The following is a 20,755-nucleotide window of genomic DNA, read 5'->3' on the forward strand; positions in this document are numbered from 1 at the left end:
ACAAGCATCTACTTTACAGTAGTTGTTGTGAGGATCCAAGACATTATGTATTTAAAAGGCTCTCTCTCTGTGTCTCTGCCCCTCTCTTTCTGTCTCTGTCATTATATAAATATTATTTTACACAAAAGTCATTATTTTACACATGAGGAAATTGAGGCCCAGAGGTTAAGTGACTTGCCTGAACCTCAGTAGGTAGTAGAGCTCCGGGTTCCAGCCTAACCCCTCCACTCCAAGGCTGTTTCTCCGATACCACACTAGTGGTGATGGTGGCAGCTTGCCAATCTTTCTCTGACTTTTATCCTCTTTTCCAGACCTCATATTCTCAGCCAGTGAGGGAGCTGGACCCTTCTGCCTTTTAAACTCCTCATTCATAGGGTGTGACTCTCTCTTGTTCTTTCTTTCTGACGTCCCTGGGTGGAAAAGAGGTCTTTGGGGGATGAGAAAGCCTGGCTGGCTGATAATTGCGGTCTCTTTAGTGGGAATCTTCTCTGGTTTACCTTGCCTCTAGGTTCATGTGAAGATTATTAGTTCAGCTATGAGCTAAGCTCCAGTCTGGGGGACCAGATGCTCTGACAGCTGGGAAGAATGCGCCTTCAGATCACATTCCGTTCACTTTATAGTTTGGAACATGCCTATTCTCTCCCCCATCCCCCCAAATGAAAAGCAGGACTCCATTATACAGAACAGAAAGGCTTGGGGATACTAGAGGGTTTTCTTTCTTTCCTTTCTTTCTTTCCTTTTTTTCTATCCTTTCTTTCTTTCCTTTCTTTTCTTTCTCTTTCTTTCTCTTTCTCTCTCTCTCTCTCTCTCTCTTCCTTCCTTCCTTCCTTCCTTCCTTTCTTCCTTCCTTCCTTTCTTCCTTTCTTCCTTCCTTCCTTTCTTCCTTCCTTCCTTTCTTCCTTTCTTCCTTCCTTCCTTCCTTCCTTCCTTCCTTCCTTCCTTCCTTCCTTCCTTCCTTCCTTCCTTCCTTCCTTCCTTCCTTCCTTCCTTCCCTCCTTCCTTCCCTCCCTCCCTCCCTCCCTCCCTCCTCCCTCCCTCCCTCCCTTCCCTCCTTCCCTCCTTCCTTCCTTCCCTCCTTCCTTCCTTCCTTCCTTCCTTCCTTCCTTCCTTCCTTCCTTCCTTCCTTCCTTCCTTCCTTCCTTCCTTCCTTCCTGATGATATAAATACTTTAATTTTCCTTTCCCCACAAGGACTCACTCAGATTACTCAGGTTTACAGCAGTCCAGTTTTCCTTTCATTCCCTGTTTTCCCTCTCTACCACATCTCCCCAATCCTCAAATGGAAAAATCTGTTAGAGTTGGCCTTTTGAGATGCTGAAAGCTTCCTTGCAGGTGGCCAGGGCAGAAAGTTGGCCCACGTTTCTCTCTCTTCCCCCTTAAAAATTGAACTTTGTTAGGGGGTTGGGAGGGAGCAGCCAGGGGCACCCCACTCCCTCTGTCCCGGAGCTGAGGACCTTATAACACGTGAACAAACTGTCTTGGTTTCTTAGACTTGAGAACTAGAATCCCTCAGAATAGTTATCATAGATCTATCAATGAGTCATTTCTATGTTTCTAAAGTACTTTATGGGTGTTATCATTTCTGCTTCTCACCAGTCAGCCAGACTTCTACCATGCATCAGTATGGAACATTGGGATTATAAAGAAAAGGCCAAAAACGGTGCCTGCCCTCAAAGAGCTTTCAGTCAATTTTGGGGAAACAATATGTATAGGGGTCCTTATGATACAAGGCAAGTCAGCAAGCATTTCTTAAACTCTTACTGTGCCAGGGACCATGCTAAACACTGAATTAGCAAAGAAAAGGCAGAAAACATTCCTGTTCTCAAGGAGCTCCCATTTTATTGGGGAAGATATCATGTATAAGCATATATATGTATATATATGTATATATATGTATATATATGTATATATATGTATATATATGTATATATATATACACACACACACACACACACACGTTTTTTATACACACACACACACACATGCCTATATATATGTGTGTGGGTGTACAATTAGTGGCTGTAGAATGCACAGTGACCATAACCTGGTAAAACTGTTTTGGTAGACTAGTTAAACCAGGTTGAGGTTGATCGATAGGCCTCAAACCCATTGATGAATTAGGAGGATGTCTACTCCAAGCACCTCTCCCCTTGAAATGAGTGGATGAGAGCAATTTATTCCAGTGGCCTTGAAGGAAGCTCAAGCAGGCCTTGTGGAATGCTTAGAGCTTGGTCAGATATGGAAGCTGCCAAGGTCACCCCACTGCATCCTGGGCCATCACTAGGCATCCTGACTTTTGTCCTTCCACTGGACGTCAATGGCTCTGCACAGTTCTGCCTCTCTTAATCCAGTTCACGAGCAAGTCAAGACATCACCCTCCTGATGTCATTGGTCTTCTTTGAGAACAAAGGGCAAGCAATGATGTGTATATATACACATATACATATATATATATGCATATGTGTTTATATATGCTATACATACATGTACACATACACACATGTGCCTTTATGCTTACATATGAGATACACACATACATGTATGTGAGATACACAAAGTCAAGTCCAAAAGCATTTAAAAAGGTCCTACTATGTGTCAGGCATTGTATTGAGCACTAGGGATACAGATAAATGCAAAAAACCCCAAACCCAGTCCCTGCTTTCAAGGAGCTCACATTCTAATAGGGGAGACACATCCCTCAAACAGCTATGTACAAACAGGGACCAGCCAGTATCATTGGAGGTCATTAGCAGAGGGAAGGCCCTAGCATTAAGGGGGAGCAGGAACGCCTTCTTGTAGAAGGTGGGTGATGTCCAGTCTTTTCAGTCATGTGATCCCATGTGGGATTTTCTTGGCAAAGATACTGGAGAGGTTTGCCATTTCCTTCCCCACCTCATTTTATAGATGAAGAATCTGGGGTAAACAGGGTAAAGTGACTTGCTCAGGGTCCCACAAAGATACTGGAATGGTCTGCTATTTGCTTTTCCAGCTTACTTTACAGATGAGGAAACTGAGGCAAACAGGTTAAGTGACTTGCCCATGGTCACACAGTAAGTGTCTGAAGCCAGATTTGAACTCGGGAAGATGAGTCTTCCTGACTTTAGGCCTTGCATTTTGTATACTGAACCACTTAGCTGCTGCTTTTCTCTTTTATGATGAAGAAATTGAGTCTTAGGGTGGTTAATATGACCAAAGAAACCTTATAGGTCCATCCTTTTCATTTTACAAAGGAAGAAACTTAGCCCAAAGGAAGTTACTTGTCCAAGGCTGTTAGATGGTAAATGAATTTGGAAGAATTTGAAGCCACATTCTTAGATTCTAAGTTTTATGCCCTTTCCTTCCCTAGCACAGTGCCCCTTTACTAGCTTATTAGCAGGCACCTCCCTAAGGACTCTCTAGAGTCCTTTCTGGTCATGTCATTGATCAGACTTTCAGTGTTCTCGTCTTTGCGTTATGGTGGTTATAGTATAACTTTGTTTTTCCTGGTTCTGCTTACTTCACGTCAGTTCATAGAGCCCTTCTCTGGGTGAGCCTTAACAGAAGCTGGGTGGCGTTGACGTACGGAGCCTACTGTCAGCTTAGTGACAGTGACCGTGACTATGACCCTTGACTGTGAGAGCCACTGAGTTCTGAGGCAATAGGGCAGGACGTTGAAAGAAGAGCTTTGGAGCAGACGGAAACGTCATTGCTGGGGAAGATGAAGGACATTGTGCTCCCAGAGTTATTTCTGGAGCCCTCTGAATTTCCACGGGCCCTATGGGACTTCTGTGTCACATCCAAAGCACCTTGCAGCTCGTGTTTTCAGACATGTTCCATCCCAAACAAGAATACTGGGACTAAGGGTAGTTTGATGGAATCAAATTGGTCTTTGGGTCTTTTCCAGTTCTCTCAGCTCTGGGTTTCTACTCAGTTTCTTCATTCTTCTCCCTAGATACACACAGAAAGAAAGTCCGTGGTATGCTTCCTTTGTTAGGATCGGCACTAGCAGCAAGAAGAATTATTCCCTGTGGGGCAAAAATACAAATTGAATTTAATATGGCAAAGATTTATTAAGTGCCTGCTGTGTGCTGGGTAAGGGAGTTGCAAAAACAAGAATGAAAACAGGTTTTGTTCTCAGGGAGCTTGTATTCTACTGGGGGCGGGGCATGACATGTTCATAGATAAGTAATTACTAAATGTATAAAGTACTTAAAGAAATTAATTCAGATTACTTATTGGAAGGTCAAATACTGAAGCTAGAGCTTAAATGCTTTGGCCACATAATGAGAAGACAGGACTCATTGGAAAAGATGTTGGAAAAGATTGAAGGCAAAAGGAAAAGGGGACGGCAGAGGATGAGATAGATAGATGGTGTCATAGAAGCCACGATCATGAGCTTGGACAAACTTTGGGGGATAGTGGAAGACAGAAGGCTATGTGTGCCCTGCGGTCATGAATACTGGACATGACTGAACAAATAAACTACAAAATAAAATAATTTGAATTAAGAAAGAGAGAGCATTAATGAGCATTAAGTAATGGGGGGGGATGAGGGTGGTCATAAAAAGTGTCCTGTAGGCAATGACCCCTTGAAGGTGACTAGAGATTCTCCAAGGTGTAGGTGATGGCAGAGAACATTCCAGGCATGAGATTGATAGAATGCTCCACTTTTTCTCTGGGCTTTTTTGAGAATCCTTTGATCTCCTTCTGCGGACCAGTAGTGGCTCTGATTAGAATTTTGCCCAGAGGTGGGGAATTCATGCTTTCCTACTAATTTAAAACATTTTTCCCTTTTGATATTTTTCTTTGAAAGTTAATAATATATTCAGTTCCTCAATTCAGGGGTTGGTCGCCAAATTGGTTCTGAGATCTAGAGAAAATTTGTCAAGCCTGGGGTGGTAACTCTACAGAGTGTCCTCCCGTGTAACTGGAGGGAAAGGGAAGGCTAACGTTTGTTTCTCCTACTGCGACCCATGGAGAGAGAAGGGTGTGTGCAGCGTGCACAGTCTTTCCCAGCCTCCATTTGGAATTTCATTTTTAGATCTCAGGTGCTTCTCAGTACTTCCAGCTCAAAAAGGGAAACACTGAATTCCCTAAACGGGTCACATCCTACCTCAGACTCTTTGGCTAGGACTTAACTCCTATCTCCTGTGATTTAACCTGTCTGTGCCTCAGTTTCTCCATCTATAAAATGAGGGATTTGGACTCCATGGCCTGCAAGATTCCTTCCAACTCTAAGTTCATCATCCAATGATAAATAATAATAATGGCTAGCATATATATAGTGCTATTATTTATCTAATATTAAATAATAACAATAGCTAACATTTATATAGTGCTTTAAGATTTACACATACTATCATTTACACCTCACAATAATATGCCTCAGTTTCCACATCTATAAAATGGGGATAATAATAATAGCACCAGTGCTATCCCCATTTTACAGATGTGGAAACTGAGGCCACAGGAGGAGAAATGATTGACCCAGGGTGACCCTGTTAGGCAATGTCTGAAATAGGATTCAAACTCTTGTGGCCTTGACTCCAAATCTAACAGGGTATCCACCGTGCTACTTAGCTGTCTCAAACAGATTAGCTGCTACAGCTAATCTTGAACTTCTCAATCACAGGACCTTGGAGAAAGACATGGCACCTATAGAGTTGCTCAGCCAGTCACGGTCACCGCTGCTGTGTGCTTGACCCTACAGATGTAGACCATGCCTTGTGCTCCAGGACAGGAGCTCTTCACCCTGTGGTAGTATGGGGAGGCATAGAGACGGACCCCTTTTCAGAATCTTGTTTTTGAATTGGTAACGACAAAGGCAGGACCCAACTTCAAGTCTCCTTCATGCCAGGTCCTGCTCTGGAGGAGGCTTAATCCTCATCAAGTCCAACTCATGCTTGAAAAAGATTTCCCTTAAATTGAGAGGATGCCCATTAGCTGGGGAATGGCTGAGCAAGTTGTAGTATATGAATGTAATGGAATACTATTGTGCTATAAGAAATGATGAACAGGCTGACTTCAGAAAAACCTAGAAAGACTTGTATGGTCTGATGCTGAGTGAAGTGAGCAGAACCAAGAGAATGTTGCATACAATAACAGCGACGTTGTGTGATGACTAATATTGATAAACTTAACCCTTCCCAGCAATACAAGGATCTAAGACATCTCCAAAGAGCTCGTGATGGAAAATGCTATATCCACACCCAAAGAAAGAACTATGGAATTTGAATTTCTGTTTTTTTTCTCTTCTGTTGAGTTTTGTTTCCTCTTTCTGGTGGTTCTTCCTATTGATTCTAATTTTTACTTAAAACATCACTAATGTGAAAATGTTTAATAGGAATGTATATGTATAGCCCATGTCAGACTGTGTGCCGTCTTGGGGAGGGTGGTGGGTAAGAAAAATTTTAAACTCAAAAGCATGTGGAAATGATTATTGATAAATCAAAATAAATTATTAAAAACTTAAAAAAAAAAAAGAAAAAGATTTCCCTCCCCTCTCTAAGAGTGATCATTCAGCCTCTGCTTGAAGACCTCCAAGGAAGGAGAAGATTTGCCACCTACTGAGGCAGCCCCATCCACTTCGGGACAGCTAGGGTCGGTAGGAAATTTATCCTGACATCAAGCCTAAATTAGCTTCTTGGCAGCTTCCTCGTGCTGTTCCCAAACAGCCCTTTGCAACTGAAGACAACAAGTGTAATCCCCCTTCCTTGTGTCAGGCTTTCTAGAAGACAAGCACCAGATTCTCTGAATTCTCCAAGCCAGCATTTTGAGCCTCAAGAAAAGATTTTCCCCCCCATGAAAAGTAGCAGCTAGGTGACTTGGTAGACAGAACTGTAAACTTGGATTTAGGAAGACCTGAATTCAAGTCCAGCCCATGATACTCACGAGCTGTGTGACCTTGGGCAAGCCACTTAAAAAAAACCCCTATGTCTGCCTCAATTTCCCCATCTGTAAAATGAGGATGATAATAATGCTCACCTTTCAGGGTTGTTGCGAGATAAAATGGGATGTTTGTACAGCATTTCTCAAACCTTAAAAAGCCATATAAAGCAAAAAAAATTGCTATATCCATCTTTCCACCAAACTTATTGAGGGGTGTGGAATATAAAGCTGCATTGGAATTCAGCAGAAGTCCACAGGAATGGTCCTCTTAATGGAAAGAGCCTTAACCTTGAGATCAGAAAACTTGGGTTTGAATTCTGACATTTAGGAACCATGTGACCTCAGGCCAGGTATTTCGCTTTTTTTTGCGGGGGGGTTAGGCAATGGGGTTAAGTGACTTGCCCAGGGTCACACAGCTAGTAAGTGCTATGTGTCTGAGTCCAGATTTGAACTCGGGTCCTCCTGAATCCAGGGTCAGTGCTCTAGCCACTGCACCACCTAGATGCCCCCCTATTTCTGGATTTTTTCCAGGTATAAATGGTGATGCCTTCACTACCTCACTCACAGGTGAGGAAAGGGCTTTGTAAATGATGAAGCACTATAGAAATTCAAGGGTCTGTTGTTAGTAGAGGAGAGGGCAATAGAAAACTTCTTCCAGTCAGATTACTAGAGAATGGAAGGTACATTTGAATCTGATTTAGAATATGGAAATGCTCATATGTGCTATTGTTTGTCAAGTTCAGAATAACATCCCTCAAATTAAACACACATAAATTATACATATATATATACACACACATATATATTATATGTATATGTATGTGTATATATATATATGTGTGTGTGTGTGTGTATATATATACATACACACACACACACATATACATATGTGAAAATTAGTCTGGAATCCTGAAACTTTAAAAGTTTAGGCTCTTTAAGATCTGAGGAGTCTGACTTTTGCCTCTTCTTATCTAAAAACATGTGCCATCTTGTCCCCCAGTCCTGCTTTGCCGGAATCTCTCTCCCAGTGCCAATTTGCAGTTTTTGAGGATGAAGTGACCCTTCTCTCCAACGTCAGGTCCTGTTTGTGGGCGCTTCATCCCATTGCCCTCCTGTCTCCTCTGAGAAGTTCGCCCTTTGATCATTCTACCTCTGCCTTATCTTCTATCTTTCCCTATCTACTGGCTCCTTCCCCACTTTCTTCAAACATGCTTCAGTCTCTACCATCTTTATTTAAAAAAAAAAAACCCTTCACTTTATCCTCAAGCTATTGTCCTATATCTTTTTTTCAATTCCAGGGTCCTTAATCTGGGGTCCATGAACTTAAAAATTTAAAAAAACTATATTTTAATATGATTGATTTCTTTTATAATCCTATGCATTTTATGATATACATTTAAAATATTATTCTGACAAGGGGTCCGTAGGCTTTAACCAGACTACCAGAGGGTTCCTCAACACCCAAAAGAATTACAACTCCAGTCCTAGAGGGAGTTATCTGTATTCATTACCTCTATTTCCTCATTGCCTACTCATGTTTCAACCTTTTACAATCTGGACCTACTGATATACTGAACTACTTTCCCTTAACCCTCTCCTCAACCTTCTCGTCTTTGTATTCCTTCCCCCCAGGCTCTCTCTGATCCAGCAACACTGGCACCTTTGCTGTTCCTTGAAGGAGAAGCTTCAGCTCCTGACACCAGGCATTTTCACTCCCTAGATTGGGAATGATCTCCCTCTTTATCTCTGACTCTTGCCTTCCCTGACTTCCTTCAGAATTCTACAGAAAGTCATTCCTGATCTCTTAATTCTAGTGCCTGTTGATTATTTCCAATTTTAGTTGTTTGTATACTGTTTCCCTCAATAGATGGTGAGATCCTTGAGAGTAGAATCTGCTTTTTGCCTTTATTTGTACCCCTGTTGTTTGTCTTTTGTTCTGGAAGGACCCCAATATCAGGAAGATGATGCCATGGCTTGCATGTGAATTGCATTTAAGTGAGGAAGAGCTGGACAAAGTCACCAGCCTCCACTTTCTCCTCTGGAGTCATCTGGGTCCGATGGCAAGCTATAGGTCAGGACGACTGGAGATGGCCCCTTTGTGTTCCTAGCGCTTAACAGAATGCCTGGCACATAGGAGGTACTTAGTAAATTTTTATTGACCTTTTCCAAGGTAACCAGTGATCTTTTAACTGCCCAGACCAATGGCTGTTCCTCAGCAGCCATCCTCCTTGATATTTCTTCAACTTTGGAAACACCACTGACCACCCATCCCACTCCTGGATGTTGTCCCTTCTCTTGATTTCTGTGACATCAAATACATGAGAAAACATTTTAAGCACTATGTGCCTAGCTCTGTGCTCTGTACTACAGGTGGAAAAAGAAAAACTGAGACAGTGTCTACCCTCATCGTGGGATCTCTTTCAGATGGTGATTGGGAGATTCTTTCAATTTTTGTTTTGCCCTTTGGTTCTAGGATATTGGGGGTAGTTTTCCTTTATAATTTCTTGAAATATGATGTCTTGATTCTTTCTTTGATCAAGGCTTTCAAGTAGTCCAAAAATTCTTAAATTATCGCTCCTCAACCTATTTCTAGGTCAGTTTTTCCAATGAGATATTTTACTTTTTTTTTTATTCTTTTGCTGTTTTATTGTTTCTTGATGTCTCATGGAGTTCTTAGCTTCCACTTTTTCAATTCTGATCTTTAAGGAATTATTTTCTTCAGTCAACTTTTGTACCTTTTTTCCCATTTGGCCAATTCTATTTTTTAAGGAGTTATTTTCTTCAGTATTTTTTGTACCTCTTTTACCAAGCTGTTAATTGTCTTTTCATAATTTTCTTCCCTCATTCTCATTTCTTTACTTAATTATTTCTCTACTACTCTTACTTGATTTTGCAAATAATTTTTTTTAGGTCTTCCAGAAATTCTTGTTGGGCTTATGTCCAATTCATTTTTTGAGGGGATGCTTTGCTTTTAGCGGTGTAAAAATCGTTGTCTTCTTATGAATTTGTGTCTTCTCTGTCACCATAGTAGTTTTTTATGGTCAGGTTCTTTTTTTTTTTTTAATTGTTTGATCATTTTCCTAGCCTATTTCTTGACTTTGAACTTTACATTAAAGTTGGACTCTGTTCCTGGTGTGTGTGCGTGTGTGGGACTCTGTCCCAAGCTTCAAGTTTTTTTGCATTGCCATTTTCAGACCTAGTTCTGAGGGTTTGGAAGTTTTTGGTACTTTCGAGGTGGTGTGATCTGAGGAGAGGTGTGGTCATTGCTCTCCTGGTCTTTGCTTGCCCGGTTCTTACCCAGAAAGGACTCTGATCCCTTGGGATTATAATCAGTACTGCTCCTTATGGTCCCCGAACACTTGTGACCAAAAGTGTTCCTCTTCACCCTTGAACTGTGACCTAGAAGTGGGTATAGGCAGTGGAGCTGTATGATAGCATCCAGTCCTGAGTCCAGTGTTAGCAAAGGGATCCCCTGTAATTTCTTTCTGACCAGTTGCCGGGTCCCTTTGCCATCTCTGGCCTGAGAGCTCCTGACTCCCTTGGGTTTCCCCCAAGATGCTACCCTCAGTCCTATTGTCCACAATGATCATCCACCAAACAGTGCCTCAGGGAAGACCTGTATCCCTCCCTCCTCACCTCATACCTTGATGCTCAACTGTTCATGTGACTTCTAATTACATGGAGGACTACCTAGCCTTCCTAACTGCCCCATAGCTGAATTTTCCCCCAAGGTGCCACCCTCAGTCCTGTTCTCTATAATGAGAGCACTGTGTCCAAAGTTAGGAAGACCTTGCTTCAAATCCCCTCCCTTGACACTGGCTTAACTAGGTGACCTTGGGCAAGTCATGTAACTCTTGTGAGCCTCAGTTTCCTCACCTATGAAAGGGGAACAAGAATACCTATAATACCTACCTGGCAGCGTTCTTGTGAGACTTAAATGAAATAATCTATGAGAAGTGTTCTGCAAAAATGGAAATCTGTTGTCTCTTATCTGACTGTTATTATGTCATTGTGTTGTTATTGTCTGTCTTGTTATTATCATCTACTATTAGTTGTCTATTATTATCTTTCACTTGGCAGTCTCAGTTTCCAAGTGCTCGCTTTTCATCTTTATGTAAATCACTCTTAGATCTGAGTTTTAATCCTACCTCAAGCAAGTACAGTGCCTTCTGAGATCCCTTCAAGCTCAGCCAATGATCCTTTGATTCTATGCTATGGGTTCAAATCCTCTGCATGACTTTGGGGAAGTCATTTAACCTCTCTGTCTTAGTACCCTTTACTCCAAAATGAAGAAGTTGAAAGGATCCTTCCAGTTCCACATTTGTGATCTCTGTAAAGATGAAGGCATCAGAGTAAATGACCCCTAAGGTCTCTTCCCCTTCTACGTGAATGATTTTGTGACCCCAGCTTTGTCAATGAGTGTGTATTAAATGCCTACTATTAAGTGCGCTGGGTACTGGAGGTGCAAAAAATGCCAAAAGATTTCCCTGATTTTAAGGGCTACACAGTCTAATCTTTGTCATCTCTGGTTCAGCCAACTTGGGAAATGGTGTGTTCGTATGCATCTGTCTCCTATGGCCAAGCCCCAGAATTAAAGTTGTGGCTGTCTTGAGACAACAGTGGGTGAGTTAAGAGTCATCGAAGTCCACAGCAGGGTCCAAAGAGGTTGTGTTGATAGATCTAGTGCTGTCTTCCATAGACCTGCATTGGGCTTTCAACACTTTTGAAGGAGCCCTGAGTTGTTTGGTAGAGAGAAGTAAAATGGAGGCGAGGGACATCCGAAATCAACCAGAACAGGGCTAATCATTTCTTTGGATAAACTTAGCTAGCTGACTTCATAGGATTTAGAACTGGAAGAGATCCCTGAGAATAACTTGTTTCCTATCTCCCCTTCCAGTTTTACAGAAAAGGAAACTGAGGTCCAGAGAGGGGGAAAGTACCTTGTTCGAAGTCACACAGCTAGCATGTGGCAGAGATGGGATTTGAACCCAGGCCTTCAGGCTTTGATTCCAAAGCACCAATTCCTGCTTTTCTATTACCCTGAACGGTTCGTTTACTAAAAAAATTTAAAAAGTTTTATTTCTGCCTTTTGGATATTACAGTTATTTCTGGATACGTCCAGCTTCTTCTCCTTACCCCCAGTAGATCCCGCCACTGAAAAAAAGAAAGAGTTAAGCAAAAATAACCAACCTGGTGACTAAGTCTGAGGATGCAGGCAACATTCTGCCCCTATAGTACCCCACTTGAGAAGGCATGATTCCACCTTGGCTTGGGGTCAATGGCTTAGGAGGTGAAGAATCACTGAGTCTGTGGGAGAGGGCTATAGTAAGGCAGCCCACAGCAATGGAGACCAAACTTTACATGCAAAATGCCCAACTTGGAGACCTCTAGGTGCTTGCAAAGAGAGTATACATTTTATTATTTATTATCAATTTGGAAGCCAAAGCATTTTAATCTCCCAGTTAATTAGCTACAATGCCCTGGCATAAGCTCTGCCGTTCCCATCCCCTGTGAATTATTGCTGATTTTGTGTTTTCCTCTGTCCAGGCTGCTGACTCATTTACATTTCCCAAATTACTTGGGTGGATGGGGGGTACCCAACTTACTCAGGCTAGGTGTTCAAACATTGAAAAGGGACGTGGAGGGCTTTAATGTAATGGAAACGAAGACTTCGGCTGCATGAGCATCTTGCAGGGGGCTGGTTGTCCTGGCAGACCTGTCTGGGGAGGTTAGGGAAGGTGGAGCCAAGAGGCTCTGGGAGCAGAATGTTGCATGCATTGCCAGACCTGGACATCTTATTGGTTTTTGTTTTGAGTAACTTTTTCTTTGTTCAAGGAAGAGTTTCTTTGGGAAGACTAGGACAAAAGATGAAGGCTGTACTCATTCCACTCTTAAGAAAAGACCTGACTTTTTATGTAAACAAACATTTTTATCAGGTGAAGCATTGGGTTATTTTAAATACCTTGGCTGTGGGACATGCTAATGTCAGCTGGCCAAGCCCTCCCAAGACTACCTTGTATCCATTTGGTCTACTATGTTGCTCCCTAATTAGAATGTAAGTTTCTTGAGGGCAGGGACTGGTTCACTTTTGTCTTTGTGTCTCTGAGGCTTAGCACAGTGCCTCATGCGTAAGAAGTGCTTGTGAATTGATAAATACCAGAGAAAGGGAACAGGAGAGCGCCCACGTATAAGACCTACATGTCTGAAACAGGCTCATTAGAGGATATCTTTACAGCTGACTAAGATGACGGTGGGGTGCTATGATCCTCTAGATGTGTGTCTAGATTGGGGGTGGTGGGGGGAACTTGCCTTCAAGATGGCTTCTCATCTTTCCCTTTTGTGTAGGAAAAGTCTCATCTCTGATGGGACTCCTATAGAGATGCTCTGCCCTACCCTCCCCCTTTCTCTAGGATGCTGATTGGTGAAAAGCCAGCTTTTATCCATAACCTCAGCTTTCAGATCTGTTTTGGGATCTTTCAGTATAATAATTAGTTGAGGGACATGAGAGCATGGGATTAGAATGTTCTCTCATTCACTCAAGGGTAGCCAGCAACGGGAATGTGAGGAGTCTTATCTATAATCTCAGTTGCCATGGTGCATTTGGGACCAAACAGACATTATCCAAGAACTTATACTTGTGGGTAGAGGGGGAGATCTTGGCTGGCTTCAGGGGTGAAAGCAAGAAGCAATCCAAACCCGTATAGGTAGCCAATTAATATGGGCATGAGTCTTCTCCAGAATTTCTGCCTCTGAATTGCTGGGCTAGTATTAGAAGGATGGCCTTGGGCTGTTCTTTCTATCCAGGATCAAAGGCCTCTGATGGAAAGTGATTATGTCTTTCCCCTTGAGATTTCTGCATTAAGAATGCTGACTCACATTCTGTTGGGGAAGGGTGAATAAACTTCCAATAAGCAGAAATCCTCCTAAGGAAAGGCCATCATTATGAATACAGCTGTGTCTCACTCTGAGTATGCCTGTATTTTCTGAGTGAAATCAGTTTATTTGCTTTCCCCAGAAGAAGGAAGGCCTTTGTAGTTATTCAATTCTAAGCAGCACAAATTTGCTTACATACATCAAGAGAAAGGGTCCTAGAAGCTGCAGACTAAACACTATGAAATGAATCTATTTCCTCATTGGTAAAATGGGGATACTAATAGTACCTACCTCACAAGGGTTATTGTGAGGGTCAAGTGGGACAGCATGTAAAACATCTTGCAAACCTTAAAGTGCTATATAGATGCCAGCTATTTATCACCATCGTGATTATTATCATTATTGAAATACATTTTAGGTAAGGGTTGGACGAGAAGGCTAGTTGAGAAAACGTGTTACAGTCAGGTCCTCCATTTTTCCCTTATGAGATCATAGATTTTAAACCGGAAACAACTTTAGAGATCCCGTTGTCCTTTCCACAGTGTGACTTTCCCCATCGCGATTTTGATGTATCGCAGGTTGGCATAAGAAATTAAGTGGGAATTTTTGGGGCGTTTTGAGGAAGCCACAGATGACACACAAAGGCTTGTAGAAAACACAGCAAAAGTTTAGAAACTGAGAAATTCATAAAATAGATATATAGATTTGTGTAATATCAAAATATTTTATCTTTTAGTGCCATGATAATTCAGACTTCTTCTCTGGTACGAAGGGAGGGCCAAAAAATTTTAACAGGGATTTTACAAATTGTGGGGGTGCCATGCCCCTAATGCCCCTGCAATGTGGAAGGGATAATCATAATCTACTGTGAACCCTATTTTTTTTTTTTTAACAAATGAAGAAACCAAATTCCAAAGAGATGATGATTTGCTGAAGGCTGAAATCTGTGTTTTCTAATTTATCTATTTCTCCTTTAATTTAAAAAATCTTCTTTTAATGCATCTTTGGGGTTTGTTGATTTGTTGATTTATTTTTCCCTTGTTGTACAATCAGCAAGTAGCAGAGCTGAGAACTGAATACCAGTTTTCTGACTACATTGACTTTCTTTCCATTGTCTCACATTAGTATAGTTGAGAAAAAGAAATCCGCACACTGGCCGTATCTGAAAATGTATGTCTCACTCTGTACCTGTCATCCTCCACTTCTGTCGAGGGGCAGGAGATTCACGATCAACCTTCTGGAGTCTCAGCTGATTGTTGCATTGGTCAGAATTCTTAAATCTTTCACAAAAATTGTTTTCCTTTACAGTGTTGTATTCGTTGTATACGTTGTTCTCCTGTTTCTGCTCTCTCTGCTCTGCAGTGGTTTATCTAAGTCTGCTTGGGATAGATTTTTCAAAACACTGAATAGTGTTATATTTTTTCCAATTACACATAAAGAGTGTTTAAGGATATTGCTGTCCCTGATTACCTAGGGCACCTTGGGCAAACCCTTTCTTCTGAATGGGTCTTACTTTCATTCCTTGTCAATTGAAGAGGGTTGGTCCAGATGGTTACCAAGGTCCCTTCCCATTTGAACTTTTTCTGTTTCTACAGTTCTATGACCAGTTTTGTCAAGTAAGCTAAATCAATCTCTCTCTCTCTCTCTCTCTCTCTCTCTCTCTCTCTCTCTCTCTCTCTCTCTCTCTCTCTCTCTCTCTCTCTCTCTCTCTCTCTCTCCACACCAGGCCCAACGTGTGTACTGTGACGGAGCTGACCATCGTGGGCCACCGGCAGCCTTGTGTCCAGGCCTTCACCCGGATGGTCAAAGTGTGGAAGCAGGGCTGTGGGCGACAGATGTGGTGTGTCGGGTATGAGCGGAGGTATGTGCCTTCTCCCAGGGTGGGTGACCCCTTTAAAAAGGTCTCATGCCATCTGTTGATAGGAGATACTGCTGGATGGGGAGTGGGAAGGAGGATGTATCTTCTAGACTATCATATTCCTCCTCTTCCTTGTCCTTCTCTCCCATGGCCAAGCCTGGGGTGGGGTGGGATACGTTCACCAGCTCTCAGGCTTATTGATCTCAGGGAATGCTGGGACTTCCCTCCCGCCCCCAATGTTCTCTCCTTAGTTGCTGATGCTTGGAATCCCTCTACTTAGGTTGGGGTGGGTCGAGCCCTTAATTTCACAAGGAGAGATGAAGCTAAACGTATAAGGGCTCCTGAGAAAGAGAACACAATAAGCATTTATTAAGCCCCTGTGGTTTGCAGCTCATTGTGCTAGGAGAGGTGCAAAGTTCAGTTATTACTTGTTCCCTAGCCTCCAGATTCTAGTCTATTAGAAGGGGTAAGATAACAAGAACAGATAACTAAAATAAATAATATTTCAGGATAAGTGCATTGGATGGAACAAAATAAAATGTTGGGCAATGATAATAACTGGCATTTATACAGTCCTTTAATGTTTTCAAAGTTTTACAAATATCATGTTATTTGATCTTCACAGCAATCCTGGGAGGTAGGTGCTGTTATTGTCCCCATTTTACAGTTTAGGAAACTGAGGCAGACAGCGGTGAAGTGATTTGCTTAGGGTCACACATCTACGAATTGTCCAAGGCTGGATTTGAACTTGGGACTTCCTGACTTCAGGCCCAGTGCTCTATCTACTATGCCACCTAGCTCACTGAACCCATCTCAGGACTTGGTTTCCTCCTCTGTAAAATGAGAAGTTTGGATTAAATGATGGCTAAGGCTTTTTCCAGCCCTGGAATGACAATCCTGTTGTTATGTGATACCTTTTTCAATTCAATTCAATAAACATTTATTTATTTGTTTGTTTGTTTGTTTTTTTGCTTTTTGGTGAGGCAATTAGGGTGAAGTGACTTGCCCAGGGTCACACAGCTAGTAGGTGTCAAGTGTTTGAGGCCAGATTTGACCTCAGGTCCTCCTGACTCCAAGGCTGGAGCTATGTCCACTGTGCCACCTAGCTGCCCCCTCAGTAAACATTTATTAAGTGCCTACTGTGTGCCAGACACTGTGAGAAGTTCTACGAATACAAAAAGAGGCAAGAGATAGTCCCTGCCCTCAAGGAGCTCACCATCTAATGGGAGAGATGTCCGATATATGCAGAGCAAGCTGTATACAGGAGAGGAAACAATTAGCAAAGGAAAGTCCCTGGGATGGAGAGGGCCTGGGGAAGATTTCCTGGAGAAGGTGGGGTTTTAGCTGGGACTTAAAGGAAGCCGGGGAGGTCAGGAGTCAGAGCGGAGGAAAGAGAAGGTTCCCGGCATGGGGGCAGATGGAGATGGTGCCTGGAGGTGAGAGACAGAGAGTCTAGTTCGTAGGACAGCTTCAGTGTCTCTGGATTGAAGAGTATGCGTTGGGGAGCAAGTTATGAGAAGACTGGAAAGGGAGGAGGAGGGGGCTGGGTTCCGAAGGGCTCTGAATGCCAGGCAGAGCAGTTGATGTTTGCTCCTGGAGGTGATAAGAGTCAGTGGAGTCTGTTGAGTAGAGGGTGACCTGGTGGGATCTGCGCTTTAGCGGATGGAGGTGGCCTGGAGAAGGGAGAAGCTCAAGGTGAGGAAGGTAATTAAAGCCTGGAGGGAGGAATGGGCTGGAATCAGGAAGGGGGGTGACTTTGGGAAGGGTCACTTTAATCCTAAAGGTGGGCCTTGGTTTTCGCATCTGTGAAATGAGGGGGGTGTTGGACTAGATGGTGTGTGAGCTCCCTTCCAGCTGCAGAGCCAAGATCCTATGATCCCCTGGAGATCCTGTGATCCCCTGGAGATCCTCTAGAGATCCTGTGATCCCTGGAGATCCTCTAGAGATCCTATGATCCCCCGGAGGTCCTTTGATCCCCTGGAGAAAAGAGCAGGCAATCTGCTCTCTGCAGGAAGGGTAGGAAGTCAGTAGGAGAAGGGGGGAAGATGGGCATTCCAGGAATGGGGAAATGGTCTGAATGAAGCTGTGGAAGCCCGAGAGTGAAGGGCTGTGCTCTAGGCAAGAGAGCATGTGTCCAGAGGCCAGGGTCTTGGATTAACACTAAGGTGTTATGCTTGGTGACGTCCCCTTTCATAGGCTCATGGACTTAGAGTTGGATGGGCCCAGCTAGAGGCCCCTTTAGTTCAACCCCCTCATTTTACACGTGAGGAAACTGAAGCAAGCAGAAATTAAGTGACTTGCCCAGGGTCACATGTCTAGTAAGTGTCTGAGACTGGATTTGAACTTGGGTCTTCCTGATTCCAGACCAGTTGCTCCATCCACTTGTCCCAGGGTTGCCCAGGTAGCAAGTGTCAGAACTGGGATTTGAACTTGGCTTCCACAGACCCCCATGTTCAGTGGTTATATGCAGCACATTTCCCCTCTGCCATGCTTTCCTGTGAGCAGAGTTTATAAAGAGGCCGAGGAAAGGAACTTGAGGGCGCTGGGGGCCAGCAGTGGAGGAGAGAACCCGGAGGAGGTGAGAAAGGGAGAGAATCATTTAATGTTGGTACTGGCGGGGAAGATGGTGGAGGGCTTTGAATAGAAAACTCAGCAAAACCTTGATCCTGCAAGCTTCTGCGATCCACTGGATGGCTCTGAGCTGGGGGTGATGGATCTCGAAGCAGAAGGTTGAAGCGGGTTCAGCTTTTCAAAGGTTTGTCTGGTTCAAGTCTTTGATGTGTGACCCTGGGCAAGTAACTTGACCTCTCGATGTTTCAGACGTTTCTCCGGGACCGTTAGGTTGCAGGACATCAGATGATCTGCATTGACAGAGGGTGTCTCTTTACTGGGTGTTCGTTATATTAACGAAAATATGGGACCAGACCAAAAAAATGCCCAAACCCTAAACACAAGCAAAATGTGTTGGTGCACCCTACCAGCTGCTTTGAAGTTTAATGTACATACCAGTTCGGTTTCCTACCAGGAGGTCAAGAGAAAGCAGTTTAGTAAAGGGTTTGGTAGAGGGACAGCTGTTGATGCTGACCTGACCTTGGACACTAGTAAATGTCGGCTTTTGGTATCACGAACAAGTTTTTCCTCTATCTTTGGTTTCTCCCTTTCCCCCAGACCCTTAAGAAAATTAAAGTAAATCTTGAAAGGACCTCAGAAGGCCTAGGTTCAAATCCTGGACCTGCCATACTTACGCACTGTGTGACTGTGGGCAAGTCACTTGACTTTTCTGAGACTCAGTTTCTTTATCTGTAAAATGAGGGGGTTGGCTCCTTCCAGCTGTATAAGCTCAACACTTGGTCCAACCTTCTGTCTGCAGATAAAAACGTGCCTGACATGGTCCACTCTAAGTGACCAGCCACCGTCGATGTCATTTACTGTAATTAACACAGCATGTGTTATGGGAAGTCACAGGCTCATTTTCCTGATTTATGTCTCTTGGCGTTAGCTGAGTGTATTTCAAATTCCGCGTTAAATCCTGTGTTTACTTTTCATATTCTGTTCGTTGTAAGCTGGTACCAAGCTCGGAGACGTCGGCACTTTTAAAAAAAAAAAAGCTTTCCAAAATGACTCCTCCGCCCATGTCAGAATGCCAGGCCGGAATGTAGAACTGGGCTTAGAGTCTGCCTAACAGGCTAGGGCAGCGTGGCGTCAGTGCTGAGGGTCGGGAAGAGCCCAGTTTGTATCCCACCTCTGATGCTGGCTGTGTGAGATGGACAGTAGTTTCCTCCTCTATGACATGAGACACAACCTCCCTCCACCAAACCCCAAACAAGCATTTATTACGTGTCTTCTGTGTGCACACCACAGGACTAGAGTTACAAATACAATATAAAAATAGTCCCTGCCCTCAGGGAGTTTGTGTTCCATCACAGTACCTAGCACAGTGCTTGGAACACAGGCAGTGCTCAATAGCTGTTTGTTGAAGGGCTGATCCTACTCCATCTCAGAATCTCAGAGCTGGAAATTTCCCCAGTGACCATCTAATCCAGCCCATAAAGGGGAAAAAAAATCCGCTGACGAGTGGGCATTGAAATGGACGAACAATGATAACGTAAGTTAAAGGCGACAACTTCCAAATCAATCCAATTCAATAAACATTAAGCGCCTACTATGTGCCAGGCACAGTGCTGAGTGTGGGAAATACAAAGAGAGGCAAAAGACAGTCCCTGCCCTCGAGGGGCTTCCAATCTCAGGCTGTGGTTTTCTCATCTCTAAAATGGACTAGAGGACATCTGAGATAACCTTCCCTTCTAGCACCTATGAACCCTGGGATTTAGGGAGGATGAGCAATTCTCTGCCTACAGATGGGGAAACTGAGACTCAGAGAGCTGGAATGACATATAGGGTAAAACAGCTTATCAGTAGTACAGCTGGGATTTGAACTAGCTAAGACAGGTCTTCTGGCTCCAAGAGCGTCTTTCATCCGCAGTACCACACTGTCTGTCAGTTGTAGATTTTGCCTTACGCTGAGATCTAGGGGTAAAGGAGAGTAGAATTGACCACTCGATGATACAAGGTGTGGTAGGAATTTGGTTCTGCCATTGGCTGGGGAAACTTCAGGTGTGACCCTTTTCCATGACTGATGGCCCTGGTTACTGGGGTGTCCTGTTTTTTTTTTTTTTTGAGACACTTGAGGTTAAGTGACTTGCTCAGGGTCTCACAGCTAATAAGTGTCTGAGGCTGGATTTGAACTTGGGTCCTCCTCACTCCAGGGCCAGTGCTCTATCTACCGCACCACCTAGCTGCCCCTGGGGCATCCCTTTGTGACTTTCTTGGCTTCAGCCTCATCCACAGCACAGAATGGATGATGGGGCATAGGCTGGCTGCTTTATTTGAAGTGGCTGGGCTGGCGGGTACCACTGGGCTCAGGTGAGTGTAAGGAAGTGGGCATTTCTGGCAGCATCCTCAAATACTTTAGCTGACCAAAGAAATATACCCTTGTTGGGAGGTTTTTTGGGGGATTTCCTTTCCCTTTAGTCTCCCCTGGGCAAAGACTGAGGAACTTCCCCCCACCCCAAATAACAGGCTTAGCCAGGGTTATTGTTGTTTGTCCTTTGCTCTCAAAGAGGACCAGTGGCCAGGGTAGGTGGGACATGACCTCAGC

At 43.5% G+C, this 20,755-nt stretch overlaps 1 protein-coding gene across 1 annotated transcript in view; it reads left to right on the top strand.

The window, feature by feature from the left end:
* Positions 1-20,755, top strand: part of MEGF6 (multiple EGF like domains 6) — a 370,100-nt gene that overhangs the window by 11,057 nt on the left and 338,288 nt on the right. Inside the window, 1 exon segment of the mRNA XM_020975509.2 lies at positions 15,466-15,600. Within this exon segment, the coding sequence (XP_020831168.1) occupies positions 15,466-15,600 (135 nt within the window).

This window comes from Phascolarctos cinereus, unplaced genomic scaffold (assembly GCF_003287225.1).
Source record: "Phascolarctos cinereus isolate Bilbo 61053 unplaced genomic scaffold, phaCin_HiC Scaffold_726;HRSCAF=1367, whole genome shotgun sequence".
Classification (NCBI taxonomy): Eukaryota; Metazoa; Chordata; class Mammalia; order Diprotodontia; family Phascolarctidae; genus Phascolarctos; species Phascolarctos cinereus.